General features: G+C 44.9%; 2 protein-coding genes across 7 annotated transcripts in view; both read left to right on the forward strand.

The window, feature by feature from the left end:
- GRB7 (growth factor receptor bound protein 7) overlaps positions 1-8,689 on the forward strand; it is a 75,353-nt gene extending 66,664 nt beyond the window's left edge. For all 6 annotated transcript variants that reach the window (XM_054995063.1, XM_054995064.1, XM_054995067.1 and 3 more), the window contains 6 exons: positions 1,052-1,132; positions 2,378-2,494; positions 3,855-3,915; positions 4,504-4,591; positions 6,288-6,381; positions 6,718-8,689. In XM_054995063.1, the coding sequence (XP_054851038.1) occupies positions 1,052-1,132; positions 2,378-2,494; positions 3,855-3,915; positions 4,504-4,591; positions 6,288-6,381; positions 6,718-6,864 (588 nt within the window). In that variant the 3' untranslated portion in view covers positions 6,865-8,689. The remainder of the gene's footprint in view (positions 1-1,051; positions 1,133-2,377; positions 2,495-3,854; positions 3,916-4,503; positions 4,592-6,287; positions 6,382-6,717) is intronic.
- A 1,089-nt stretch (positions 8,690-9,778) lies between these two features.
- Positions 9,779-23,646, forward strand: LOC129340544 (retinol dehydrogenase 8-like). The gene is made up of 6 exons (XM_054995400.1): positions 9,779-9,878; positions 12,162-12,323; positions 13,991-14,170; positions 14,455-14,548; positions 20,215-20,398; positions 23,207-23,646. Exons 1-6 carry the CDS (start codon positions 9,782-9,784, stop codon positions 23,444-23,446), a joined length of 957 nt encoding a protein of 318 aa, XP_054851375.1. The 5' UTR covers positions 9,779-9,781; the 3' UTR covers positions 23,447-23,646.
- The last annotated feature ends 3,851 nt before the right edge of the window (positions 23,647-27,497 follow it).

Raw genomic sequence — 27,497 nt, forward strand, 5'->3', positions numbered from 1 at the left:
GGAATAGTGGACCTTGATATTTTTATAAAGGATACCACTGCTTTCTGGGAACTGAGATCCCAAGAGGAAGCAAAGCCTGTCATGGGTTACAAAGCTCAAACTACTTGCCCCGATATATCACTTGGTGTTTGAACTAAAGTGAGGAGACACAGGGTGGGATTCAGCCAGCTTTTCTGCCCAGTCTTAGCCAGTTCTCTTTCTTACTCCACCCCCATCCTGCATAACTTTTGTCCACGGAAGACCCACAATTGCCAGCATAGCCTTCCTGTGTGGTCACCTGGGACCCCTCCTCCCTTTTTCACCCACGGAAAAACTGGTTGGATTCTACCCATTGTCTCACAGATTATTTCTTCATGGAAAAATCGGGAGTGGGGAGGGGGAGTGTATGCTGTACTGAGAATCTTGAGGTCAGGTGGGATAGAAGCTTAATGAATAGAAAAAACAATCATAGAGGAAGAAAAATCAATAGGGTCCACTGTAAAGAGCTATAACGGTACCATTTCTATAGGGTTTTTTTCTGTTGATAATTCTTGTCTCATCTTCCTGACAAACAAGAATACAAGGTGTTTTAGACGAAGTGGGAAAAATTCTTAGCTCAAGGCTGAACTCCGTGGTGAAGTCAGAATTTGAAACTTTGCTGAATCTGTAGCCAAACCCAGCATTCCCATCACAACACTGGTGGTTCCCAAAACAGATTCCAGCAATTTCCAGAGGATCTTCAGAAACCTGTCAGGGATTCCCCAATTAGATCTGTAAAGGCAGATAAAATTCCCTGAGTCAGGTTCCCACTGCTATCAGTCTCTGCCTGCAAAGCATATGGTCTATTTCCTGGATATGCCTGCTTCATATTTTGGATCTGGGGGCTTAAGGGGATTTTAAAATGATTTTTTTTAAAAAAATTACAGGCTTTGTACAGCTGTACCCAGACTTAAAATTCTGAACTCCTGCAAATAAGAGGAGCACAGGCCTCAGGATTGCTGTCTGGAATATCAAGCATGGTCGTCCAGTCTGCTTGCTGCACAAGCGCTAACTGGGATTATTCTTTCCACAGTATGGCATACAGCTCTACCGGAATTACCAGCAGTGTCAGTCACGGCAAAGGGAACCAGCTTGGATTGGCACCATGCCCCTGGTAAGCTTTGAGTATCTTAACGTTGCATGGATTGTCATGACCTGAGAGTAAAGACAACAACAATGTTTCTAGAGAAGTGGAGGCAGTTTGGAAGCATCATAACTGCATTGCATCCAAATTAACTTTGGCAAGAAACCCATTACACAGCAGTTCATTTTGAATGAGGAAAAGCTCTCTGCAGATAGGACCGATAGGCTAGTGCTTGCAATGTCACCATACACTTCGCTTCACCTTTCACCATGTTTGGTAGAGTTTTATTTAAAGAAAGGAAGAATATATAAAGGAACGATCATACCATAATGCCAATAAAGGTTGACTGACTGACTGACTGACTGACTAACTGAATGATCATACTTCATGGATAGCCCTCATGAAAGAACTGAGAGCCAAATTAGTGATCAGAGTTTGCTGGTGTGTTCTGTACATTTGCACAAGAAATGCACAAGAAAAGAACCTTCTTGAACACATGAAGCTGCTGTTTATGGAGTCAGACCAGTAGTCTTTCAAGTTCAGTATTGGCTACCGTGACAGGCAGCAGCTTTCCAGGGTCTCAGGCAGAGGTCTTTCACATCACTACCTCCCTGATCCTTTTAACAGCAGATATTGGGGACTGAAGCGGGGACTTTCTGCATGCAAAACAGATCCTCTACCACTGAGCAATGGCCCATCCAGTAGCCCTCTTTGACCACGGTTTAAATGTTATGATGGTCACCTTAAAAAGGCTTGCTTGCTTGTGAGATGTGCTTTTCTGCCTTGTGCCTGAAGAATGTAAGAATATCTTCTGCCAGAAGCTCCTTTCTTATGGCAGGCAATGAAATTTCACCTCCAACTATCACTGCCAGCCTTGTTCTCCTTTCTGATCTTTAAAGATCATCGAAGACCTGTCAGTAACATCATTTCTGTGCCGAGGATTGATTGGAAGAATCATACCAAGAAAGTTTGCCCCACATCTTTGGGATACTACTGGGAAGTTTCATCAAAGCCTTAACTAGGAACCTTCAGAAGGATTTTCATTGGAAATAGATATTTAAATGAGCTTTAAAGTTCTTCTGTTTCAAGTTTTTTTTTTAAATTCAGTTTTGCCTTGATATCATAACTTACCATTATCTGCTCCTCAGCTAGAAGGTTTTACATAAATAGCATTTAAAAAAAAAAACAGATTTGGGATCTACATACTGCTGTTAGGAACCAGACCAGTTATTATTGAAGGGATTTGTTGCTGAATCCTTTTTTAAAATCCATTAGCGGAGCGTGTCTGATAACACTCTGGTGGCCATGGACTTCTCGGGCTGTACGGGCAGAGTGATTGAAAACCCCAATGAGGTACTGACCGTCGCTCTGGAAGAGGCACAGGCGTGGAGGGTGAGTCTGCCATTTGGCTCCTAGTTAAAAATTGTGGAGAGTAGGAGGCGGGGACTGGGAATCACTTTGGATCTCCCGCTGTCTTCCTCTCTATGGGTCAAATCCTGATCCATAAGTGGGCATTTCTCAGCCGGAAAGGTACCTGTGACCTGGCCCACCCCTGACAACCATCTGGGGAGCTAAGAGGAGACTTGGAAGGGCCTCAGTAGCATCTTGTCTGGTGAGCAACCAGGGGGCTGCTTTCCTATACATTACAAAGAGTCTCCATGTAAGGATGGTGCCATCACCATGGGCCCAATGGCCAGTAGCTTTTCTCCTTCCTAGGGACCCCTACTTAGAGAGGCTGTCACTACTGTGCTTCCACAGTCTCACACTTCAGTGTGTACACAGTAGTATACCATACTGGACTTGTTGCAAGGTCATTTCCCTATCCACATGAATGCAGCCCCTGACTGCAATGAGTTTCTTCTTCATTTGAAACCACCCTCTAATGCTAAAATCTGCAATGTTAGAATAAAGAAATCAGAACAAGGGATTCTTCTGAGGTGTCCTCCCTTTAAAACTGCCTTGGAAGACCTCATAGTGCACCTTTTTTGGCTGCAGGTCTGTACCTCATTTGCATTGGATGGACTCAGTGAAATGTTCATTCATATGTTCAGCATCAACTCTAGCGCCTGTGATCAGGGATGCAAAAAGAGGATTCACTATCCATAGAAAATATATATGGGGGATGTGTTTGTATGGCAGAGTGTTAGTCATGGGAGCTTCCACCTGCATGCTGAAGTGGTGCAGCCCAGGCCCAGGTTTACCATCCAAGCCAGAGCTAGGCTCTGTCTAGCTCAACCCTTTGTGTTTCTAGTACACCATGGGAAATGTGATTCCTGCACTGTCTACAGATTTTTTGCATTGGGATTATTATTCATTTCAGACAGTGAGGTTGCATCAAATTAATTTTGATTCACATGTAGTAAACTGTTAAGCAGACAGCTAATCATTTTTATTGTATATTTGCTGCCCTATAATTGATTTTTATTTGCATGATTTGGGCCACATTGCAGAAATCTAAATGTTCTATTGTTTGGTTTTTTGGTAGCATTCACACATATGTTGTTGGTATAAACTGTAGCCTAGACAAATAGAAAATCTTGTGTCACCCTAAAGACAAAAAGATTGATTGTGGCTGAAGCTTTTGTGGTTGTGGAATCCACTTCTGCAGAAACACGTAACAATGGTACTCTGGAGTACAAAAGTTTCTGCCATGTAATAAAACTGTTAGTCTTAGTCTGCAGCAAAAGCAAGCACAGCAAACGGAATTTGCACAAATAAACTCATTGCTACCCCCTTTCTTTCTGTACCCCAGAAGAAGACAAGTCACCGATACAGCTTGCCCACTCCATTCCAGAGCTCCCCACTCAGCGCCGGTGAGTGTCTGTAATTAGTGTTGTATATAATCAGGATTTCCTTGACTTGAAAACCAAACATAATGTCCAGTGAGGTGTTGACGGCAGCAGGTCCAGGGATGAGAGAGACCAGCCTGCCCAAGGATGGAATGAATACTGCTGAACATGACTTTTCCTATAAGAGAGTCCCAGTTCCCCTGGTTCCCTCCACCTCTATTAATTCCTCAAGTATGTCTGCAGGACTTATTTGAAGTCAGAGTTCAGTTTGACACTTAATACTAGCATCCTTTGCTGGAACATAAGAAGAAGCCTTCAGGTTAAGAGTTCCTCTGAACATGTGCAGACTGATGGGCTAAATTGGAGCCAGGGGCTTAGCCTAAGCCCATGCAAAAGGACCCAGGAACGTGCTAAATAGCAAGGGGAGGAAGGCCCCTGAAGATGTGGAGACAGCCTTTCCAGGCTATCTTGCAGCAAGGGGGCAAGTCTCCCTGGCGTCTTGAACCGCAGTATTTTCCATTGCAGAAAATAAGTGTTGCAGCTGTTCATTTCGTTGGATCAAGATCTAATTTTCTCAAAGTAAGCTCCTATCCAACCCTATTTATTTTCCAGCCATTCACAGAACTCAGCCGTGGTTCCACGGACACATTTCTAGAGAAGACACCCAACGCCTCATCAACCAGCAGGGACTGGTGGATGGGTAAGATGCTCGCAATATCTGTTTAATTCTTAGGTTCCTCTAGCTTGACTTTATCCATGCCTAATCAAAAAGGAAGTCTTACTGTGTTCAGTGGGGCTTACTTCTAGGTAAGCATGCATAGCACTGCAGCCTGAAAGTCTGAAAGACCCATTTAGCCAGTCCTCTCAAATCCAGAGGAAGGGCCTGTCCACGTGTCGTCCCACTGATTACTGTCCAGTCAGCCTAAGCAATCCAGACCTGTCAAGTGAGAGGCTGCTGTACAGAGTCAATTCTCCATGTAGCTTTCGTTGCTGCTGTGGATCAAAAAGCATTTCGTGACAATGGATCATCTATACAGCAGTTTTTTCCTGCACTTCCCTTGCCTGAGACCCTACAGCTGCCATTTCCCCCCATACCACTAGGAGGCTTTTTCTGGCTTTAAAAAATTGGCAATTGCTTGACTGTTATATGGCATTATAACAATCTAGTGCCCTGATCAACTTTTTCTAAGTCCCCACCTTCTGTTTAAAAAATAAGCACGTCTCTGGCTGTTAGGGCTTTTTAAAAAATGAAAGCAGAGAATTTTAAAAAGCTAATTGATCGTGGTAATAGATTGTTGTAATGTTATAATGCCAAGCTATCTAGCAGTTGCTAATTTTTTAAAAAAATCCCTCCAGTGGTCTGGGAGAGTGGTAGCTGCAGGGGCTAAAGTAAAGAATATGGTGTCGCGTGGATGGGACTTTTATGCACACCTTCCCACCCAGATAGTGTGCAGTGGCACTTTGACTACAGTCTTCCCCAAAAGATTGATTAGGGGGAAGATGTCATGAAGATGCCCTTGAAGAAACATCTTCAGTTTGGATGCAAACCCTACTTTCAGAGCAGCCGCTTCAGGTGAACCAAGCTTCAAACTGTAGGGTGAAACAATAATCACACAAGCAGGATCAATAACCAATCTGATCAGGGCTAAAACTCCTTTCTGGTTTTAAAAAAGCTGGCAAAGACCAACTTGCAAGATTTTGCTGCCCATAATTCCATACCACTCTAGGTGTGATTGCCCCAACATCTCTGAGATTCACAGAAGTAAAACTTTCCCTAACCCCAGAGAGCTGCAACTGAGGAATTCCAACAGAAGTGGCAAGATAAATCTATGCATTTCAGGGGCCTGGACTGTGCATAGATTTCTTCTTTTAAGAAATATGCAATCATAACAAGAGATATCATCTGTAGTGGTCACCAGGGCTTTTTTTCTGGGAAAAGAGGTGGTGGAACTCAGTGGGTTGCCCTCGGAGAAAATGGTCACATGGCTGGTGGCCCCGCCCCCTGATCTCCAGACAGAGGGGAGTTTAGATTGCCCTCCGCGCTGCTTGGCAGCATGGAGGGCAATCTAAACTCCCTTCTGTCTGGAGATCAGGGCGGGGCCACCGGCCATGTGACCATTTTCAAGAGGTTCCGGAGCCCCATTCCACTGCGTTCCAGCTGAAAAAAAGCCCTGGTGGTCACCATAAAAACTAATTGTGAGGGGCTGAAATTGAGCGATTGTGACAGTTGTGAGTATTCTGTGAGAGAGAAGTGTTTGGGTAGGGGGAGTGTAGGTGAAACTGGGGTGAGGGACAGTGCAGTGCCGCAGTGACACTCACCTGCCCCTTGTGTGCAGAAAATGTCATGCAACGTAATGTGTCTCTAACACCTATTTCCTGCTTCTTGGAACCTTCAGCGTTTTCCTGGTGAGAGAGAGCCAGCGGAACCCCAAAGGTTTTGTCTTATCACTCTGTCACCTGCAGAAAGTAAAGCACTATCTTATACTTCCGGTAAGAAACCCTATTGCAATAAAGATGTGTAGATGTGTCCACAGCATGTAGAGCACTCATTCAGAAGCCCTGGTTGAGATATGATAATTTCTTGGTGTCTTCCAGAGACAGAGGCCAGGCTTAGTATCTTTTGGCCCTTCCTACGTACTAATGTGTTGAATACAACCAGTTTTTCTGCTGGTGCAAAAGGGAGGGGATGATTCCCCTTTGGCCACCAAAAAGGCTATGTGGGGGATCATCGGACCTGCATGGATAAAAGCCACATGGGATGGGGGCTGTAGTGAGGAGAATTGGGTGTGATTGAATCAATGACCGGTCCTCCTTTGTGAATTTCAGAGTGAGGAAGAAGGGCGTCTCTACTACACCATGGATGATGGGCAGACCCGCTTTGCTGACCTAATCCAGTTGGTGGAGTTTCACCAAATCAACCGCGGCATCCTGCCCTGCAAGTTGAAGCACTACTGCACATGTGTTGCCTTATGATAGGTTATCTTTCTTCCCGGCTGGGCTTCCCATGCCCTGCCCTATGGTGACTGTGGCCCACCACAAGGGGAGGTGAGCAGGTGTGCAGGCCCTTTTGGACTCCATATACTGGGACTGACTGAACTTTCAACCACTCCTTGACCCTGCCTTTGGCTTTGCCTACACCAAGCAACCAAGGAAGGACCTGATCTGGACCCTCTCATTCCAACCCCTTTTTGCAAGATTTGCAATTCTTAGCAGGTTGGAGAATGAATTTAGGGTTGGGAGGTCACAGTGATAACAAATTGCTATGTCAGAGGGAAATGGTGTGTTAGGTGCTTCTTTGGCCTGTGGCTTTCACTCGATTCAGCAAAGGGGGAACACTGAATGTCCCTCTCCACTTCAAGGCTGTCTCCATCACCGCATGTAAGAGTTTGCCTGCTTCAGTCCTTGCATTCCCCTGATCCCTCAGGCCAGATGTATCCATAGTCTCCGTTTGGTGGGAATTGTCCTGCGTCCCTGGTTTGTGCTTTGCAACGGTGAGATTTAGTTCCAAGGAAAGGGAAGTATGAGGTGGTGGAGGTGCCCATCTAAACAGGGATCCTCACAGCAGATGGTATTCTTTGTTGGTGGTCAAGAACTAAAAAGGGTTGAAGATATCCCCATTTTAAAGCCCAAATTAGAACAGGTTCGGCTTAACATGGTCCATGCCTCCCATGAATATCTATATTGTGATCAGACTAGTGAGTGGCGGACCAAGGCAAGAGAACAGATGGGGGAGAGAGAGAACTGAAAGTGGATGGAGAAGCTGCATGTGGTCTGTGCTTTCATCCAGCTTTTGCCTCTGGCAAACGGGCCAGTCTTGTTTTAAAAACAAGTTTTAAAAAAGGTCATGGTGTGACCAGTTAGGCGCAAACCATAAGAAGTGAGTCTTCTCTCCAGGAACATTCAATTCTCTTGCTACCCACTTTGTTAGAAAGCTTCTAGATCTTCTCTCAATATGTACCTGTGTCCACCCCTGTCATGCGCTGTTGGTGGGCATGAGGGACTTGAGCCATAGGTGGAGAAAATACAGCTAGGTATGATGAACAAGTCAGCTGTTGACCTGGCCCGGAAATTTCGATAGTCCTCCTAGGTCTGGGGGGACTAGTGGGCTGCCTGAGTGAGTGGAGTCCTGCTGGAGTCTGGAAGAGCATTAAAGCCCACAAAGCTTTTGAGTCTTGTCCTGAGTGGCTCATGCCTAGGGGCAGCAAAGCTCTGATGCCAAGGGTTCTAGCCCCAGTTGCTCCCAGTGCAGGCATACTGCAGTGTTTTTTTCAACTCCATTTCATTTGCACTTAAATCTCAAGATTTCCCCAGTGCTGCTGCAGTGTTTATTGAGTCTTTGGTCAAATCACTGTGCCATAACCTTCCCCCATTTCTCCCTCTAAATTGTTGGACTTGGTTGTGGGGGCTGCTCATGCTCTTGCCCCTGTACACCACAGATGAGGACCTGAGGTCAGAAGAACTGGTTTTCTCTCCTGCACGAAAAGGTTAAAAAAAATTACCCTGGAGGAGGGAGGAGTGGAAGCCAGAAGCACAATCCCTGGGGGTAGTACAAATCCATAAGGCCAGTCTTACTGTGACAAGATGTATATATAGAGGTGATGATAAATGTTATTTTTTTCATATTTTTGGTTTGGTTTTTGTACACACATCAATTGTGAGAGGAAGAAACAACAGTGATCTCACAACAACTATCGAAATGAATAGCAAGTATCACCATGTAAAGAATCAAAAAATTATTTTATCTATTTATCTAAGACACAAAACTTCTTACTGGTAAATAAAAGTTTATGTTTCATAACTCCTTGTTTCCCTTTGGCAACACTAAGGGTTAGGTCAACCCCAGGCTGCCTTTCTTGGGGCTTTTGAGGCAGTATTTTGGCTTTTGATCCTTTGGTACCACTCTTTGGGCTTCTCCACATGCATCTTGGTGCATCTTGTGGGGGCGATTGCTGAGGCATCTTCATGTGAGAAAGACTACACTGGGGCAAAAAACCCTCCTAGGTTTTTCTCAACCAGCTCCACAGCATCTGTTAGGCTTCAGCTTTTGACATGTGACAGTCCTAATGGCGTATTCTTATCAACCTTGATTACAATAGTATGGTGATACAGGCTTGTAGAGGTTGTTCAACCCAATCTCTTGGTATTTTACCTCCACGTCCTTATTATCCTACATGAGAAATTTAATGGCTTTTCATTATGTTCAAGCATTTGCCCTGGCTCAGTTAAATGCTAACTCCTCTGAAGTACTGAATGGCAGATTTTATCATATTCCATATTCAATTCACCTTTGTTCTCATGGTCAGGTAAAATCGACACTTTGTCACATAAAATATTGAAATGTCTTTTTACTGTTTTTAGGAATCGTTGGATTTTACCTCTTAACTTGTGCTCTTGTTAATAATTCTCAGGAGAAGATTCTTCCCTATCTGATGCTAGATAGTGATCCAAATATAACCTTGTTGGTTGCTAAATTTCTATCTAGCATATTTTCCTTTAGAAATTAATTTATTATTCTGTTAGTCATTGCTCAGGATCATTTGATCGTAGGTGCTCTGAAAAGAAAAAGAATAGTGCAATGCATGCTGGGTATGGCTTCTTGCAAGGCATTCTGGGAAATACCTTTTTTTCCACCCGCACAATTCTGCCAAGTCTTGTGGTTCTCTTTACACATCACGAGTGGCTGGACCTGGAAGGGATTAGTTGGGATTTGTCACGCAGATCCACTTGGGTTTTAGCTTGGGCAAGGAGATTAAAGCCTTTAAGTATCGGCCAATTAGGTCTCAAGAGGGCCTTTTTTAGGATCTGTGAAGAGGGTCCTTCTAGAGAAGATGTGAGGCCAAAGCTCGGAAACACTAGAAGCCCAAGCTCGCTTTCTCAACCTCTGGCCACCATGACTCCCAAAACTGTTCTTATCACAGGATGCTCGTCTGGCATTGGGCTGGCTTTGGCTGTAAAACTAGCACAAGACAAGCAAAGGAGGTTCAAAGGTGAGGGTTTTTTTAAAAAATGAGATTTTCCATATGCAAAAATATATAAAATATAGGTAACTAACAGTACAATCCTAAACAATTCTAAATCCATTGAAGTCAGTGGGTTTAGAAGAGTATAACTCTGCTTAGAATTGCACTGTAGATCATAAGAAACTAAATTATTGTATAACATTCGTTGAGATCAGCACTCAGAAAGACTAGGCAACAAATTTTCTGTGAATCTTTTAATATTCTCTGCCTACCTTCTCTTAATATGATGCAGTTCATTAAATTAGGCATAATGGCATTGTAAACTATTTTTTTAAAGATTTGTTTCCAGATGAAATGTCTTTCATTCTCCAGGATTTAGCATATATTATTCTGATCATCTATGCCATAGCTGCTGTAGCATAGTGGTTAAGTAGCTGGGTGGCGAATCAGCACTGCTGGTTCAAATCCCACTACTGCCATGAGTTCAGTACGTCTTTGAGTAAGCCACTCCTCTCAGTCCCAGCTCTATTGTGGGGATATTAATATACTGACTTTGTTCAGCACTCGGAGGTACTAATTTGTTTAGAACAGCATTATATAAGTGCAGTTGTTATTATTCATAAAGCTATAGATTTTAAGAGAAAGGACAGCAGTTTGGAAGAAGCCTATCTTCCCGTTGCATATGAGCACATTTCCATTGCCTGGGACCAGGTAGATTTTGCAGGCTTTTTTGAAAAGCTTCAAAACCCTACAAAACCTGTTTCTCAGAGGGAAAAGAAACAAGCAGTGATCCCTTTTGAACTTGCTTTAAAAATATCCTATTATTCCTCTCCAGCCTGGGTATAAGAAGCAATTTTTTTTCCATGCTGGAAATGACTACATCCTTTCCTCTAGCAGCACTAGATGCACAGAAGCACCATTTCAGATTTCACTTTCAAGGAAAAAAGTCATAGCAAAGTGGGTTGAGATTGAACAGGGTCTGGATCCCTTTTTTGGAATATATTTAAGATTTCATTCCCCATCCCCCATCGGTTATCGGCGTGCAGAGCATTGGCATGCATGCAGTGGTGGCTCCAGGATTTTGGGGCCTCCTGGGCAAGCCAATAGTGATCTTCCTTAATCTGAAAGAGGTAAGGCTTTAAGAAGATGGTTTTATGCTGTGTAGAACTTTCCATGCAAAGCACAAATAGAGGAGTTGAGGTTGTCGAAGCCTTTGCCAGTCTTGGGGTACCAATAACAGTTTGATGTTGTCCAGGCTTCCATGTATAACTAGTGCACAGATCTATTTAATTGAGAACCAGTGTAGTTTAGTAGTGAGGAGGGTTGGACTAGAATCTAGAAGAACTAGGTTCAAATCCACACTCAGCTATGAAACTTACCAGGTGACCTCAGACCAGTCACTCTCAACCTAATCTACCTCACAGGGCTGTTGGGAAGGTACAGTACCTAGACTCCTTGAAGGAAGGATGAGACAAAACTGTAGCAGATAGCAATGCTTTAGCATTGCAAAACCACTGAGCTAGCTAGTGTTCCTGTCCTGAGTTTTAATGGGAGGGAGGGGGTGGCTTTCCTGAGATGGGAAACTCTTGTGGCTTGAAAATATTTCTATGGCCTACCTGAAATGAGCATTTGGAGATGTTTTGGTCTGAACATTTCACGCAATCATAAGAACACGTCCCTGGGATTAAGCCCCATTGACAAGTCAGATACTTAGTAAACTCACAGTATGCTTCCAAAACCAATATGGGAATCCGTAGCAGTCTTGCCATAAGCTTTTTAATTAGCTTATTATTATAATATGATTGAGTTTTGAAAAATTTATTTAAAGTGAAGCTTTGGAACTTCCAAAGGAATTGAGACCCCCCTGCCCCCAAGTTTCAGTTTTAAATACAGATTTCAAAATACCAAGCGTTTTGTAATTTTCTGCTTTTGAAAGACCGCACTTTGAAATGTCAGATACTGGGAATGCAATTTGGAGATATATTTTAGGGTTGCCAACTATCCATCAACATGTACCTTTGACAGCAACTTGATCTACAGAACAAGAGAAGATAAATAGACTTCTGCAAGACACACTGCTGTTTAAAGACTTCTGCAAGTCACACTGCTGTTTAAAAGGTACAGTAGAAGAGGTTGGCTGGAAAGTTGACAACTTTACCTACACTGGACTCTAGGGAGTTAAGAACGTTATCGTCTTGGCAAAGATTTTGATTTTTGAAAATCAAAGCATCCAAGTGATGCTGATCAAGACTGGTCCTGAATTTGGCCGGCCCAGGAATGGGATTTGAGATGGTTTCTGCCTTCATGCAGTGATTGCTACTGTGAGGAATGTGGCCAAGAAGGAACAGCTGGAAGCAGCTGCTGGGGATGCTCTCAACAAGACCCTAGAGATCAAACAGCTGGACGTCTGTGATGAGAGATCCATCCGCCGCTGCATCAACAGTGTCCCTTCCAGGCACATAGACATCCTTGGTGAGTACCCAGCAGAGTCAGCTTCACTCTGCATCACACCTGGGACCAGAAGGGAGGTGCACAGGAAACTCAGGTTGCTTCCACACAAGGGTTTTGCTCCACTTTGGCATCCAAATAGGATGTTGGCATCCAAACAGGTGGGAGTTGGCTGGGGTTTTTTGAGGGGAGCATCCACACAATGTCATCTCCCAACAGTCAGTTTTCTGGACATTCCCCTCCTTTGTTGTTTTCTTTCCTGAAGTTGGTTTGATACTACATGATTGGCAGGATTGCAGTCAATGCACCCTTGCACGATGTGTGGATGAGAAGCATTTCTGAATATCCTCGCTGATGCCATTTTCCTTCTTTCAACACCCACCGCCTCCATTTCCTCTGTGCTGCTGGAGGACTTTTGAGGGGCTTTGAGGGGGGAGTCAGAGAAAGAACTAGAAAATGGAAACAATGGGACATTACAATGTTATAACACTGTAGCGATTCAGCAAGTGCCAATTTTTTACGAAAGCCTGTAGAGGCTGCGGTGCCCAGGGCAAGGAAAGTACAGGGGAAACTTGCATGAAGCTCCAACATTCCCAGTGCCAATGAGAGCAATATGGATTCATTCCCTCTGCAAGAAGCCTAAGAGATGAGCATGCAGCTCATGGGGCAGGGGTAAGGTGTCCTTTTGCATATGCATATGCGTGTTTATGAGCTTTTTTTTTAAAATGGGGTCAGGATGGGGTGGAAAAGCAGGAGCAGAGGAACAGCAGAATACCTTTTTTCTGCTTTTTATGCCAACTTACTATAGGTTCATGCATGCTGGTTCTGGCTGCTTGAATAATGCATTTTAGCAATAATTCACAAGTGGATGTTTCCTGTTTCACACTTGCAAACAATCGCTAAAGTGGACACACTTGTACTACCCCAATTCTCATTCAAAGGATCTCATAGGGTTTATAAGGCAAGAGACTTCAGAGGTGCTTTGCCATTGCCTGCCTCTGCATAGTGACTCTGCTCCTCCTTGGTGGTCGCCCATCCAAGTTACTAACTAGGGCTGACTCTGCTTAGCTTCTGAGATGTGATGAGATCGGGCCAGCCTGGGCCTTCCAGGTTAGGATGCCTGCATTCATACTTCATGCAAAACCATGGTTAATACCAACTGGTTATTAGGTCCTGATTTGACAGACACTAATGATCATAGTTAGTGGAGTGGCTGGCATTCAGACAATCACACTAAACATGATTTCTCACGAAGCCCTGGTTTATTTGTTTGTTTGTTTGTTTGTTTGTTTATAACCTGCTTTTCTCCCGAATGGGGATCCAAAATGGCTTACAATATTGTTCTGCAGTGGAGTTGAAGGAAACCCAGGTGAAGTTGGTGACCATGTTGTGCAGAAGCCAAATTTACATCCACTGTGATGGGGGGAGGCAACTTGGAACAAGACCTCCTTGCACAAGCTACCTGACCGTGGTTAATACGTCAACTGAAATCTCTGGGTTCAAATTCTTCTTTGATGGACTCTAAAACTAACCATAGCCAGTGATGTGACTAGGATTCAGACAATATCATCCTATCTAGCAGTTTAATTAAACTGGGCGGGGCGTCTGGGCTGATCCACTCTGTGGTTTGTGCTTTGCCTATTTCCACTTGGCAAAGGTGTTAAGTAGAGTCTCCTGGCCACCTCTTGCAGTCAACAATGCCGGGGTAGGTCTCATTGGGCCCATCGAATGCCAGTCAATTGAGGAGATGAAGACCATCATGGAGACCAACTTCTTTGGTGTGGTGCGAATGATTAAGGAGGTTCTACCTGACATGAAGAAAAGAAGGAGCGGCCACATCGTGGTCATCAGCAGTGTTATGGGCTTGCAAGGTAAGCCAGTTACTCTGCATTTACACAGCCATGTTCACATGACCTTCTTTCAGCTTTGGTCACATGGCTCTGAAGAGTGATCTCCATCAGCTCTGTCTTTTTAAACTACCCTCCTGTAGAGAGGTGAAATTGACAGAGCCTTTGGCTCTGTATTTTTAAACTACACTTCCGGGCTAATATTGCGTCTCCCTACACTTGAGCATTCTTGTGTAAGATGTCTTGTGTAGAGAGACTCATGGTGTCCTCCCCCACCTAATCTTTTCCCTTTGGTGTCTCTTGTTCAGGCATCATGTTCAACGACGTCTACGCAGCATCCAAATTTGCCATTGAGGGCTTCTGCGAAAGCCTCATCATTCAGACGCTCAAGTTCAACATCTTGTGAGTTGATTCAGACCCAGATGCCTGGGTTAGTGGCTGAAAGAATCTAGGCTGGGCTGCATCTGTGCTTGTGATTCAGGTTAGAATGACTATGGAGGAATCTAGCAACTTCTGAAAAGGAAACCAGTTCACCACACAAGTTTCTAACCTGTTTGAACATGTTGCCTTAAATTAAGCTGAACCATTGGTCTATCTTGTCTGCTCTGACTGGCAAAGGCTCTCCAGGGTCTCAGGCAGAAATCTCTCACATCACCCAGCTTTAACTGGGACTGGATCTGAAACCTTCAACATTCAAGGCAGGTGCTGTTCCGCTGAGCCACAATTTCCCCCCACTTCTTGAATAATGAACATGTTTGGAAAGACCTTCCTATTATTTTTTTTAAAAGCCATGCTAGCCACCTGCTTCCCCGAACCCCACTATTAAAGCATGGTATTTGCTAAATAACAAAATATAATTAAACAGTGGAACTCTTAGTCATACTCACTCTATGTGTCTATGCGGGAAGGGAATGTATCTGCCTCAGTACAACTGGTTTTCTGGAATGAAGTGGTAAGTGGCGGGAAGGTTTTTGCCTATGGAATTTTTTGCGGGAAAATTTGGTAACCTAAACAGAATGTCAGTGAATTGCTAACTAAATAGCACACAGCCATTGGCCAGAAGCAGATCCAAATTAGATGAAATAATTGGAGATCCAGGATCGTATGTCCCGTGTGGCACAAAGCTACAGTAAGGAGGGGGGGGAGGGGGAGGTAGACTAGGGAAACAGCAATGATGAACTCCCACACACGCTACTTTGCTGATCTACATTCCTCCTAATGTTGCTGTTGATCCCACAGAGAATCCTGATATATTCATAGATGGTAGGAAGTGTCTTCGTAATTGTCACAAGAACCAGCCAATCAACACTCCGTACAGCTGACAGCTCTAGCATGATGCAAAACTGGTTGCACCAGAGCTACATTCTTTGCAGCAGGTTGTACAGCTGGCCAGAATTGCCAGCAAGTGAATGTGCCAGGAAGCTCAAGCTATACATGCCTGTATGTAGCCAAGTTTACCCACCACCAACAAAGGGTTATTGTTGTTGTTATTGTTGATTTAGAGTCGCCCTTTCTCATTGAGTTCCAAGCCGAACTACATACTTCAAGTGAATACAATATAATCAATAGTTAGGACATTCACAGAGCAAAAATACAATATGATCAACAGTGGAGACTTTCAATGAAATCAGATACAATAGGGTATGGTAGCCACAAATTTGCACTAGCATAAAGTTGAACACAGAGATGAAAGCATTCTGAATGAAAGTGCAAATAATTAACATGACATTTAACAACATGAAACTACCCAATAGCCTAGTCTACAGTCTCTGTCCCTTACCAAGGTATCTTTTAGCTATTTCTTATGACATAAACCTATATTCTGAGACGAAAGCGCTCCTGAATAATTCCCTCTTGCATAGGATGCCTGCCGTAACTCTGCTCTGGCCTTGCTTCCTTCCAACAAGCCTTTACTGAGTGTGGGCTAGGGATGTGCTTTTCGGCATTCAGAATGCCGAAAGAATGCCGAAATAAAAGTGTTTCGGCTTCTTTCGGGGAATGCCGAAACGTTTCGGGGAATGCCGAAACGTTTCGGGTAGCCGAAAGAAAAAAGCCGAAACGTTTCGGGATTCTTTCGGCTTTCTTTCGGCTTTTCAATGGGAAAATGCCTCCGTCTTCCCGGACGTCTGGGGGAGGCATTTTCCCACCGAATAAGCCCAAAATTGGTGGGGACCTTCCTCTAACCTTTCTCTAACAACCACCCAAGTTTCAGACAGATTGGACTTTGGGGGGCCATGTTATGGCCCCCCAAAGCAGGTCCCCCCATCCTCCCATAAGAAAGCGAAGGAGCAGCATATTGTTAGCATGCTGCTGCTAATCTTTCTTCATTATTTCCTATGGGGAAAAAATGAAGAAGCAGGCTTCCTTTGCCAGGGGTGGCATTTTGCATGCAAAATGCCCCCTCACCCTCAGGGGCCCTTCTCCCACCCCTCCTCCCACCCCCCACCAAGGCTCAGCCTGCTCCCACTTGGGGGGGCCATTTCATGGCCTCCCCAAGTAGGTGCTCTAATCTCTACCACTGACAGCTGGGGAAGGCTTGTCTTGCCAGGGGTGGCATTTTGCGTACAAAATGCCCCCCAGCCCTCTGGGGCCCTTCTCTCACCCTTCCTCCCACCCCCCACCAAGGCTCAGACTGCTCCTACTTGGGGGGGGCATTTCATGGCCTCCCCAAGTAGGTCCTCTCAGCCCCTAAAGTCCACCCCTTACAGCCCCACACAAACCCAATTCCCCCCCAGCTGCCACACACAGACCCAAATCCCCACATTAGCCCCTCACAGACCCAAATCCACCCCCACCTGCCCCACACCCATAACCCCAGGAACAGGCTGGCAAAGGCCAGCCCTCTCCCTTTGTTCCCTATGCTGGGAACTTCTAAACTCTCTTTCCCTGGGCAATTCTGCACAGCCCAGGGGTGCCACAATGGTGGGCACACTTCTGAGTGCCAGCTGGTCCCTGTGAAAGAGCACCTGAACCACAGACACCCTCCCTCAAATTCCCCCACCACCTACAGAGATGGCTGGCCAGCCAGCCCCATTGTTCCCTATGATGGGAACCAACTGCACAACAAAGAATAAAACAAGAACAACACAAAATAAAGTTTTAAATTTTTTTTCTCCCTTCCAAAGTACAAGTAGGCAAAGCATTATGACACATTACACCAGCAGTCCCCCACACAGAAAAATAACACAACTCACTTAACATCAGAGAATCACAAAGCACGATTCCTGTCAAAAACACTTTATTTCTTGAACAGCTTTAGGTTACACAGCAGGGGGGAACACCAAAGGGCATGGCAGCACTATCTTACACAAAAATAACACAACTCACTTAACATCAGAGAATCACAAAAACACAATTCCTGGCAAAAACACTTTATTTCTTGAACAGCTTTAGGTTGCACAGCAGGGGGGAACACCAAAGGGCATGGCAGCACTATCTTACACAAAAATAACACAACACACTTAACATCAGAGAATCACAAAAACACAATTCCTGGCAAAAACACTTTATTTCTTGAACAGCTTTAGGTTACACAGCAGGGGGGAACACCAAAGGGCATGGCAGCACTATCTTACACAAAAATAACACAACACACTTAACATCAGAGAATCACAAAAACACAATTCCTGGCAAAAACACTTTATTTCTTGAACAGCTTTAGGTTACACAGTAGGAGGGCACAACAGGGCATGATAGCAATGTACTACAAAAAATGATACAACCCACTTCACTGTTTTTGACAGCAATTGTGTTTGTGTGATTCTCTGATGTGAAGTGAGTTGTGTTATTTTTGTGTAGTACACTGCTTTCCTGCTCTGTGGTGCCTTCCTACTGTGTAACCTAACGCAGTTACAGAAATAAAGTGCTTTTGACAGCAATTTTTTGGGGTAATTCTTTAATGTGAAGTGAGTTGTGTTATTTTTGTGTAAGATACTGCTTCCATGCCCTTTGGTGTTCCCCCCCCTGCTGTGTAGCCTAAAGCTGTTCAAGAAATAAAGTGTTTTTGACAGGAATTGTGCTTTTGTGATTCTCTGATGTTAAGTGAGTTGTGTTATTTTTGTGTAAGATAGTGCTGCCATGCCCTTTGGTGTCCCCCCCTGCTGTGTAACCTAAAGCTGTTCAAGAAATAAAGTGTTTTTGACAGGAATCGTGTTTTGTGATTCTCTGATGTTAAGTGAGTTTTGTTTTAATTTTTCTGTGTGGGGGACTGCTGGTGTAATGTGTCATAATGCTTTGCCTACTTGTACTTTGGGAGGGAGAAAATAATTTTTTTAAAACTTTATTTTGTGTTGTTCTTGTTTTATTCTTTGTTGTGCAGTTGGTTCCCATCATAGGGAACAATGGGGCTGGCTGGCCAGCCATCTCTGTAGGTGGTGGGGGAATTTGAGGGAGGGTGTCTGTGGTTCAGGTGCTCTTTCACAGGGACCAGCTGGCACTCAGAAGTGTGCCCACCATTGTGGCACCCCTGGGCTGTGCAGAATTGCCCAGGGAAAGAGAGTTTAGAAGTTCCCAGCATAGGGAACAAAGGGAGAGGGCTGGCCTTTGCCAGCCTGTTCCTGGGGTTATGGGTGTGGGGCAGGTGGGGGTGGATTTGGGTCTGTGAGGGGCTAATGTGGGGATTTGGGTCTGTGTGTGGCAGCTGGGGGGGAATTGGGTTTGTGTGGGGCTGTAAGGGGTGGACTTTAGGGGCTGAGAGGACCTACTTGGGGAGGCCATGAAATGGCCCCCCCAAGTAGGAGCAGTCTGAGCCTTGGTGGGGGGTGGGAGGAAGGGTGGGAGAAGGGCCCCAGAGGGCTGGGGGGCATTTTGCATGCAAAATGCCACCCCTGGCAAGACAAGCCTCTCCCAGCTGTCAGTGGTAGAGATGAGAGCAGAGCACCTACTTGGGGAGGCCATGAAATGCCCCCCCCAAGTGGGAGCAGGCTGAGCCTTGGTGGGGGGTGGGAGGAGGGGTGGGAGAAGGGCCCCAGAGGGTTGGGGGGCATTTTGCATGCAAAATGCCACCCCTGGCAACACAAGCCTCCCCCAGCTGTCAGCGGTAGAGATTAGAGCACCTACTTGGGGAGGCCATGAAATGGCCCCCCCAAGTGGGAGCAGGCTGAGCCTTGGTGGGGGGTGGGAGGAGGGGTGGGAGAAGGGCCCCTAAGGGCTTGGGGGCATTTTGCATGCAAAATGCCACCCCTGGCAACGGAAGCTTGCCTCTTCATTTTTCCCCCATAGGAAATAATGAAGAAAGATTAGCAGCAGCATGCTAACAATATGCTGCTCCTTCACTTTCTTATGGGAGGATGGGGGGACCTGCTTTGGGGGGCCATAACATGGCCCCCCAAAGTCCAATCTGTCTGAAACTTGGGTGGTTGTTAGAGAAGGGTTAGAGGAAGGTCCCCACCAATTTTGGGCTTATTCGGTGGGAAAATGCCTCCTCCAGGCGTCCAGGAAGACGGAGGCATTTTCCCTTAGAAAAAAGCTGAAAGAATGCCGAAATAATGCCGAAAGAATCCCGAAAGCCGAAAGCCGAAAGAGATTCTTGTTTCGGCTTTCGGCTTTAACGATAGAGAATCTTCTTTCGGCTTTCTACTTTCGGCTATAGCCGAAAATTTTTGGCTTGCACACCCCTAGTGTGGGCAATTCTGCTCCATTTCTATATCAGATGTCAATGGATCATTAGCCATCCTGGTACAGGAATACAGCAGAATTATCTGCCCTCTAAGGAAGCAATGTGTTGCATCTCTGTATGCTTCTCTGCTCTGAGCTTTCCTCAAAGGCATGCTTAGAACAATCTCTGAAGCAAAGGAGATGGGCTGCACAAAGGGTGAACATCATGTATTCTTTAGAAGGTTTATTTTCAGAGTAGCAGTACCACCAATTTTAAATGGGTGGAAATTACTTTTCAGCTGGAGAGAAGGAGAGAAGCAAGAAGACCAAAGATTTGTACCATTAATAGCAGCTCTGATGATGGGCAAAACATCCTACAGGCAAACCTTTTCCTAGAGAGAGGCAATGTGTCACCTCCTGAGTCTCTGGCATCCCTCGTCCAGCTGTGCTTTATCTTTCTGCTTTCTTTGCAGCATCAGCTTAATCGAACCAGGCCCTGTGGTGACTGAGTTTGAGATGAAGGTCTATGAAGGTGCGGGGAAAGCAGACTACTCCCAGACAGACTGTGAGACAGCTGAGATATTCACCAATATCTACCTGAAGAATTCCAAGGCCATCTTCTCCAGTTTGGGTCAGACCCCTGAAGATGTGGCCGAGGTAAAAACTCCAATATCTTTTGTGGAGGTGGGGGAGAAGGCAAACTATTTTAATAGTTTTGTCAAGCATGTAACAGGCCTTAGAAAAATGGCTGCTGGCTCTCTGGAGTCTGCGTACTTGCCCTCTAAGGAGAGATAATGGTTGCCAACCTCCAGGTTGATCTCAGAATTTCCATGAATCTCCAGACTACAGGGGTATGTTCCCCTGGAGAAAATGGAGGGTGGAGTCTATGGCATTATAACCTGCTCAGATCCCTCCCCTCACCCTCTACAGGCACCACTTCCAAATCTCCAGGAATTTCCCAACCAGCAGCAATGTATCTATTGCCTGGAGCCCCCAGCATGACCTAGAGTTGCCTACTTTGGCTTGGGAAATTCCTGAAGATTTGGGAGCAGCACATGGGAAGTGTGGAGTTTGGTGAGAGGAGGGGACTCAGCAAGGACATGATGTCATAAAATCTGCCCTCTAAAGTAGCCCCTTCCCTTGAAGGAACTGATGTCTGTAGTCTGGAGACCAGCTGTAATTTTGGGAGGACTCCAGATCCCACTTGGAGGCTGGCAAATTTGTCCCCTAAGTAATTTCCATTCCCTCTCAGAAGCCCTTTTACAAGCCGTAGGGACCAGGGGAACAGAACAGGCTGACGCATGGAAAGAAATCTCAGGAGACAGGGAATCTGCAACCTATAGACAGTCAAAAATGGGTGAGTGCCAAACAGGCCACTGAAAGGAACAAATTCAACTCTTCCACAGCCTATGCCCTTGTTTTGGCTGTAAATTCTCATTTCCTTCTCAGTTCACTCTCTTTGTTTGCAAATTCATTTGTTCCTCCTGTTAACAAATAATCCTACTAATCCAGTTCCCAAGCACTTTAAGCCTCTGTGAGCTTTGCATTGTCCTCTGAGCTTTAAGCTTAGCTGGAGGGCTGTGGTGCCTTAGTTTTGAAGAAACAGCTGGCAAAAGGAGCTTTGACCCTTGAAAGCTCATACTCTGGAAATCTAGTAAATCTTTACGGTGCTACTGGACCCAAATCTTGCTCTTCTACAACAGACCAACATGACTACCAACCTGAAGCTGACACTAGTAAATGATCTATAACCTACTACAAAGCCCATCACTCTGTGTAAGTGCAATCAATGCAGACATACATAAGAACATTCAGAGTTTGTGTGTTTACAGACAGAAAAGGATAGCACAAACAGGATCTGCTAAAACAGTGTGAATGAATAAGAATCCCTTGCAAACAGAGAATTCTTGCTTATTTATTTCATGTATACCCCACTTTTCTCCCCAATGGGTCCCAAAGTGGCTTACAACACCCATGTGTTGTCACAGCAACACCTCATGTGTTGTCACAACAACCATATGAGGTAGATTAGGCTGAGTGTGTAATGGCCCAAGGGCTACCAGCAGTCTTCCATTTAAAGTTGTCAACCTCCAGGTGGGTCCTAGAGATCTCCTGGAATTAGAACTGATCTCCACACTATAGTTCCTTGGAGAAAATAGCTACTTTGGAAGATAGACTTTATGGCAGTATACCCCAGTGAGGTCTCTCCCCAAGCCCTACCTCCCAGACTACACCTCAAAAATATCCAGGAGTTTCCCAACACCAAGTTGGCAACCCTACTTCCATGGTAGAGCAGGGATTTGAACGTGGGTCTCGCATATTCTTGTCCAACACTCTGACCACCATATTATGCTGGCTCTGTTCTGACTTAGCTCTGTCCTCCATTCTGTTTGTGGCAGAATTTGTTGGTAAGGAGAGAGTTGCATGCTGGGAAAACATTGGGCAGAACAAGGCTGCAATGTGTGGTACTGATTTTAAACTTACCAGCCAAATCCTTGGCTGCAAGTTTCTAGTTCCTATAGATTAGCTGTGACTGGGTGCTGAGAAGGTCTGTGGGACTGTTCTTTTGTAGGAGAATATGCCACTGCAAAAAGTGTTCTTGTTCTATTATATATTCTCCTGGAGAATAGGCCATTGTTTCAAACCTTTCCCAGTTCTTCTTATGCTAGCTCTTAGGACCATCAATCTACTTTCTAGAAACAGCTAGCTTGGATTTAATGTTGAGTTCCTGATTGGAAAGTGTGAACCTAGTCACGAGGAAGTCATTACTGGAGTTATTTTAAGTGGGTTGGCAACTGGGAATCTGGGATGGCCAGAGTTCAGCCTGAAACTTGCGAAGTACCAATGACAGCAGCCTCTGAACATGCACAGAGTCTAGGACAGCACAACAATATTTAGTTGATTATTTGGTTGAATTTAGTTATCAAAAACTTAAGTTATTCCCAATCAACCAGGAAGCATGACTGGCTTCCTTTTTTTTTAAACTACTTTAAATAGAAAAAAGCCATCAATATACATTAATAGAAGCTATATAAGTACTTCAAAAATGGAGAGGGAGCAATTCGTTTAAAGAGCTGTTTCCACTCTTCTATTGCCTTTCCCAAGACAACCTCTGCGGGCTCACTGACATACATAGTTGGAAAACAAAGTGTACTTCCTCCCTTCAGAATTATTGTTTTTACTCATAAGGAAATGTCAGAAGCAGATTTGATTGATTAATCAGTTCAACCATGTAGGACTAGCTGCCTCAGGTGTAACAGCTTTCACATTCCCTTTGCCTCACCAGTGAGTAAGCCCAGCGCCCACACGTCTGAGATTTCAGGGCAGCAAGGGCATGAATTTCCGGGCAAGTTGGAGTCATCGCACCTTGTCTGTCAGCAATTTAAGTTCGCCGAAACTGCCCGAAAGAGAGATCCACGAATGAATGAAGTTCACCCACACCATGCCTTTTCTTCCCCTCAACAGCACACGCTGAAGGTCATCAGCATGGCCAAGCCGCCCTTCCGTCACCAGACCAATGCTGTCTACACACCCATGACTGCCCTCAAGCATGCTGACCCCACTGGGGCTCTGATGACCGACTCCTTCTACAAGCTGGTCTTCAAATATGATACCCTCTTGCACGTCAGCTTGAAAGCCATCCGACTCATCCGCTGGCAGGCCCATAAAATGAGGCAGGGGGCCCGGTTGCTGGGCTTCCGGTGAGGTCTCCCATAGGCCAACAGAGCCTCTACTTGAGGGATAGGATTGCCAACTCTGAGAAATTCCTGGAGATTTTGAAGTGGAGTCTATGGAGGTCAGGGTTTGTGGAGGGGAGGTACCTCATTGGGGTATAATGCCGTACAGTCTACTCTCCAAAGCAGCCATTTTCTCCAGAGAAACTGATCTGATTTTGGGAGATCTCCAGGCCTCGCTTGGAAGTTGGCAACCCTATCAAGGAAGCCGTTCAGCTCCGTTTCACCTTACCAAACTTATAGTGCAATCCTAAGCAGTTACTCCAGTCTAAGCTCATTGATTTCAATGGACTTAGACTGGAGTAACTGTTCTTAGAATTGCAATGTTAGTAATTTATTCACGCACTTTTAACATTTTATTTACCCTGTTCTAACCCTTAGATCTTTAAAATCCAGAAACTTTATATAACTACTTGCTATTTGATTTTGCACCCTACATTTTCCATATAAAAAGCCTGTCCTTTTTATTGCTCTGGGGGTCTGATGTCCTGTGATCAGGGACCATAGTGTGGTGAAGTGATCAGAGTGTCAGACTAGGATCTGGGAGACCCAGGTTCAAATCTCCACTCTTCCATGGAAGTTTGCTGAGTGACTTTAGGCCAGCCAGTTTCCCCCTTCATTTCACATCCCTCATCCCATTTAGCTTTTGTCCACACAGGTCCCAGGATCCCCAACACAGCCTTTTTAGGTGACCAAAGAGGACCCATCCCCTGACTTTTTCACAAGTGAAAATGAATTCACCCTCTCTCAGCCTAACCTACCTGACCATGTTATTGTTCTAAGGTTAAAATGGCAGAGGGGAGAACCATGAGGGCTGCTTTGGGCTGCAGAGAAAGTAGATGTCTAAATAAATAAAACTGCAGGAATGGGGGTAGATGGGATAGAGCTCTGCTTGGGAAAAGTACCTGGGCCGATTCCAGACGGCCCTCTGCAATCTGAAACGTTGCGCTTCGTTGCGCTTCGTTGCTCATCGTCGCACGGAAAACGCAAAACTCGCGTGAGAAAACGCGATATTTCACGTTTTCTGCGCGACGACGCACAGCAAAGCTCAACGTTTCAGATTGCAGAGGGCCGTCTGGAATCAGCCCTAGTTGCAAGAAACCTGGGAACCAGCTTTCAGCTATTTGGGACCCTTGGGAGGAAGAGAGCCATTTACACAACTAACAAAGAAACAAAACATGAATGTCTTTTTAAGCCCTTTTGTTCACACCTTTTAACCCCCTAGTTTGCATACTAGTATTTTTATCTTTTTAAAACCACCTTTTGCATTCGCAGTCCTTTCCCTTCCCTTTTCTTTTTTATCATGTATATGTAGCCCTTTTGATTCAGACACTTTTTACTCCCTTTCTCATTCCCTTCTTTTAAACTCCTCAGCTACCCTTATGATTCTTCCAGATGTGGTAGGTTAAAGTCTGAGTTTCCGCTTCTCCCTGGTGAAAGTATTTTCCTAATCCTCACATGTGGGATGGTGAGAACCCAGATTTAACAATCTGTTGCCATTTCACTTCCAATTCTGTGCTAGTGATGACAAAACAGTCCAACGTGGACTGAGGAGATCCCAGTTCAAATCTCTGCTCAGCTCTGAAGCTCACTAGGAGTGACCTTGGGTTAGCTAGGCCCTTTCTGTCAACTGAACTAGGCTTCCCAATTGCCCGCTGGTGGCGGCAATATCCCAGGGGTTTGTTCAGAGGTGACAAGCCCCAGAGATCACCTGCCATTGGCAGGCAACCCAGAAAAATGAGCACATTGTCACGCAGGCTGTGGGTGTGCTCCCACACTTCACTGGGGCCAATTTTGGTCCCAAACAGGCCAGAATTAGCCCTGTACAAAGCACCAGAGCAAGCCTGTGGCCAACATGATAACATCACTTCCCAGAATGAGCATGCAGAAGAAACAAAGTAATGCCAGGTCCCCACTCCCACCAGGAGGATAAGATGACCTGGCAACCATACAACTGAACCCACCTCACAAGGTTGTTGTTGTATTGCCAATTCTCAGCTGGGAAACCCTGGGGAGAGCAGGGTTTAGGGAGGGAAGAGACCTCAGTCGGTATAATGCCATAGAGTCCACTGTGCAAAGCAGCCATTTTCTCCAGGGGAACTGATAGCTGTAACCTGGCGATCAGTTGTAATTCTAGGAGAACTCAAACTCCACTTGAAGGTTGATAATCCTAGGTTATTGCGAGGATCAAATGGAGTAACCTCAGTCAGGAACTTCTCGGTGGAATGAGGTGGTAGACATGTGATCCATTATTTTGAGAATGTTGTCAGTAGAAGAGTCACAAAGACGGGGGGGGGAGTACTCTTCAATGAGGGCGCCTTCCTCCTCCTAGCTCTGAAATCCACGAGTTGCTTCCCTGGCATATGCTTAAAGTTTATAAAGACAACCACCACCCAAGTTTTGCACCAACACAGATCTACAGTCTTTGCAAAGATCCAAATTATGTTGCAAAATGCCTTGCTAACATAGTATTTGCAAATGGACTAACAGGGAAACCTGGGGTTCCTCAGAAGCTTACTTCCTGGGGAAGAATTGACATCTATGCGGAAAGAGATCCCTGGAGATAGGGAGCTGGAAACCAGAGCGCTAGAAGGCTCAGGCATTGGAGCACCTTTGAACTGCCAGCAATCAGGAAACTTCTCTCACCTTGAATCACAGATGGTTGGGGGAAAGGGCCTATCAATACTTGAGATAAATAAATGTTAAATACATAAATTCACTAAGACCAGTTAGGACAAAGACACAGACCGCTTGGCCCAGAAAAAATTAATGATGCAATATGAGCAATGCCATGTACACTTGTGTCATTTGCACCACTGGCTCAGGTTGCAGAATTCCATTTTCTCTGGTACAGATTCAGAACTTGCTACAGATGTTAGATTCCTTTAACCCATCATTGGCTAGAGATTGTGATTTCCCCTAGCAAGCTACTGGGCTGGTGCAGGAGCTTTTCTTTCTGCTTGAGAACCTGAAGCAAGAACTCGGCTGACAAAAGCAGAGATGGCACCCAGCTGAGAATTCTATGCCAGAGATGGTCTTGAGAAATTTCCCAGCAAACAGTTATAGTTGGCCGATGAACCTGTGTGTATTCTGACACCTAGTGGTCTCTGTGGGTAATATTTTGCCTTCATTTTCTCAGGGAGCGAACGGCGTTTGACACGAGGCTTGCCCAGCAAAATAATAATAATAAAAAATTCCTGGACCTTTGAGATGAATAAATTTGACAAGCACAAAATTTCCCCTGTTATGATCCACAAGTATATAGAATGGCTACTTCATCCCTGCTTTAAAGCCAGTCAAATGGAGAATGTTCCCCTGGAGAAGCCATGTTAGTCTATAGTAAAAAACAAAAAACAAAAAGTCCAATGATACCTTAAAGATTAACATTTATTCCAGTATGAGCTTTCATGAAACAGGGCTCACTTCTTCAGACACAATAGAAGAAAGAAACTACCTTACCTTGTTTTTACAGAAAATTACAGAAGGGCCCCTTCCTCTGATATCCAGATATGCCATAACAATGGGTAGTACAGAGCTTATTTACTTATTTATTTTTCCTTCAGAAACTTTGCTGGGGTTAGCTCCTTCTTATAATCTTGAATTGGGAGGGAGGGCGGCATGGTATAGCCTGCTCATATCAGATTGTAGAAGTTAACAGGGTCAGTACTTGGGTGGACAACCACCAAGGAAGACTCTGCAGAGGAAGGCACTGGCAAAGCACGTCTGCTTCTCACTGGCCTTGACAACCTCTTGCAGGAGTTGCCCTAGGTCAATTGTGACTTGATGGCACGCACGCATGCATACATACATAATCTTGAATTATCATCAGATGTAGGGGTGCAAAAGACTTTTCCTCCTGTTCTTGTCAGCAAGGGAAGAGTTTCTTGGCTTTTTCAGAACTGAAGTATACCTATAAAAATTAAGAGGCACGTGTTCCTTTTGATCACTTGAAAATGTTTACTTTGTAGAGTTTGCAAGGGCGTGTCTGTATGAGTCACTGTTCTGGGCATGCCACCTGACAG

The sequence above is a fragment of the Eublepharis macularius genome, chromosome 12 (assembly GCF_028583425.1).
Source record: "Eublepharis macularius isolate TG4126 chromosome 12, MPM_Emac_v1.0, whole genome shotgun sequence".
NCBI classification, from domain to species: Eukaryota; Metazoa; Chordata; class Lepidosauria; order Squamata; family Eublepharidae; genus Eublepharis; species Eublepharis macularius.

Excerpts from the sequence above, each read along its gene's own strand:
- LOC129340544 (XM_054995400.1), top strand. The coding sequence starts at position 9,782 with ATGACTCCCAAAACTGTTCTTATCACAGGATGCTCGTCTGGCATTGGG. Across the intron at positions 14,171-14,454 it reads CAGTGTTATGGGCTTGCAAG|GCATCATGTTCAACGACGTC; the intron begins GTAAGCCAGTTA and ends TCTCTTGTTCAG. Across the intron at positions 14,549-20,214 it reads ACGCTCAAGTTCAACATCTT|CATCAGCTTAATCGAACCAG; the intron begins GTGAGTTGATTC and ends CTTTCTTTGCAG.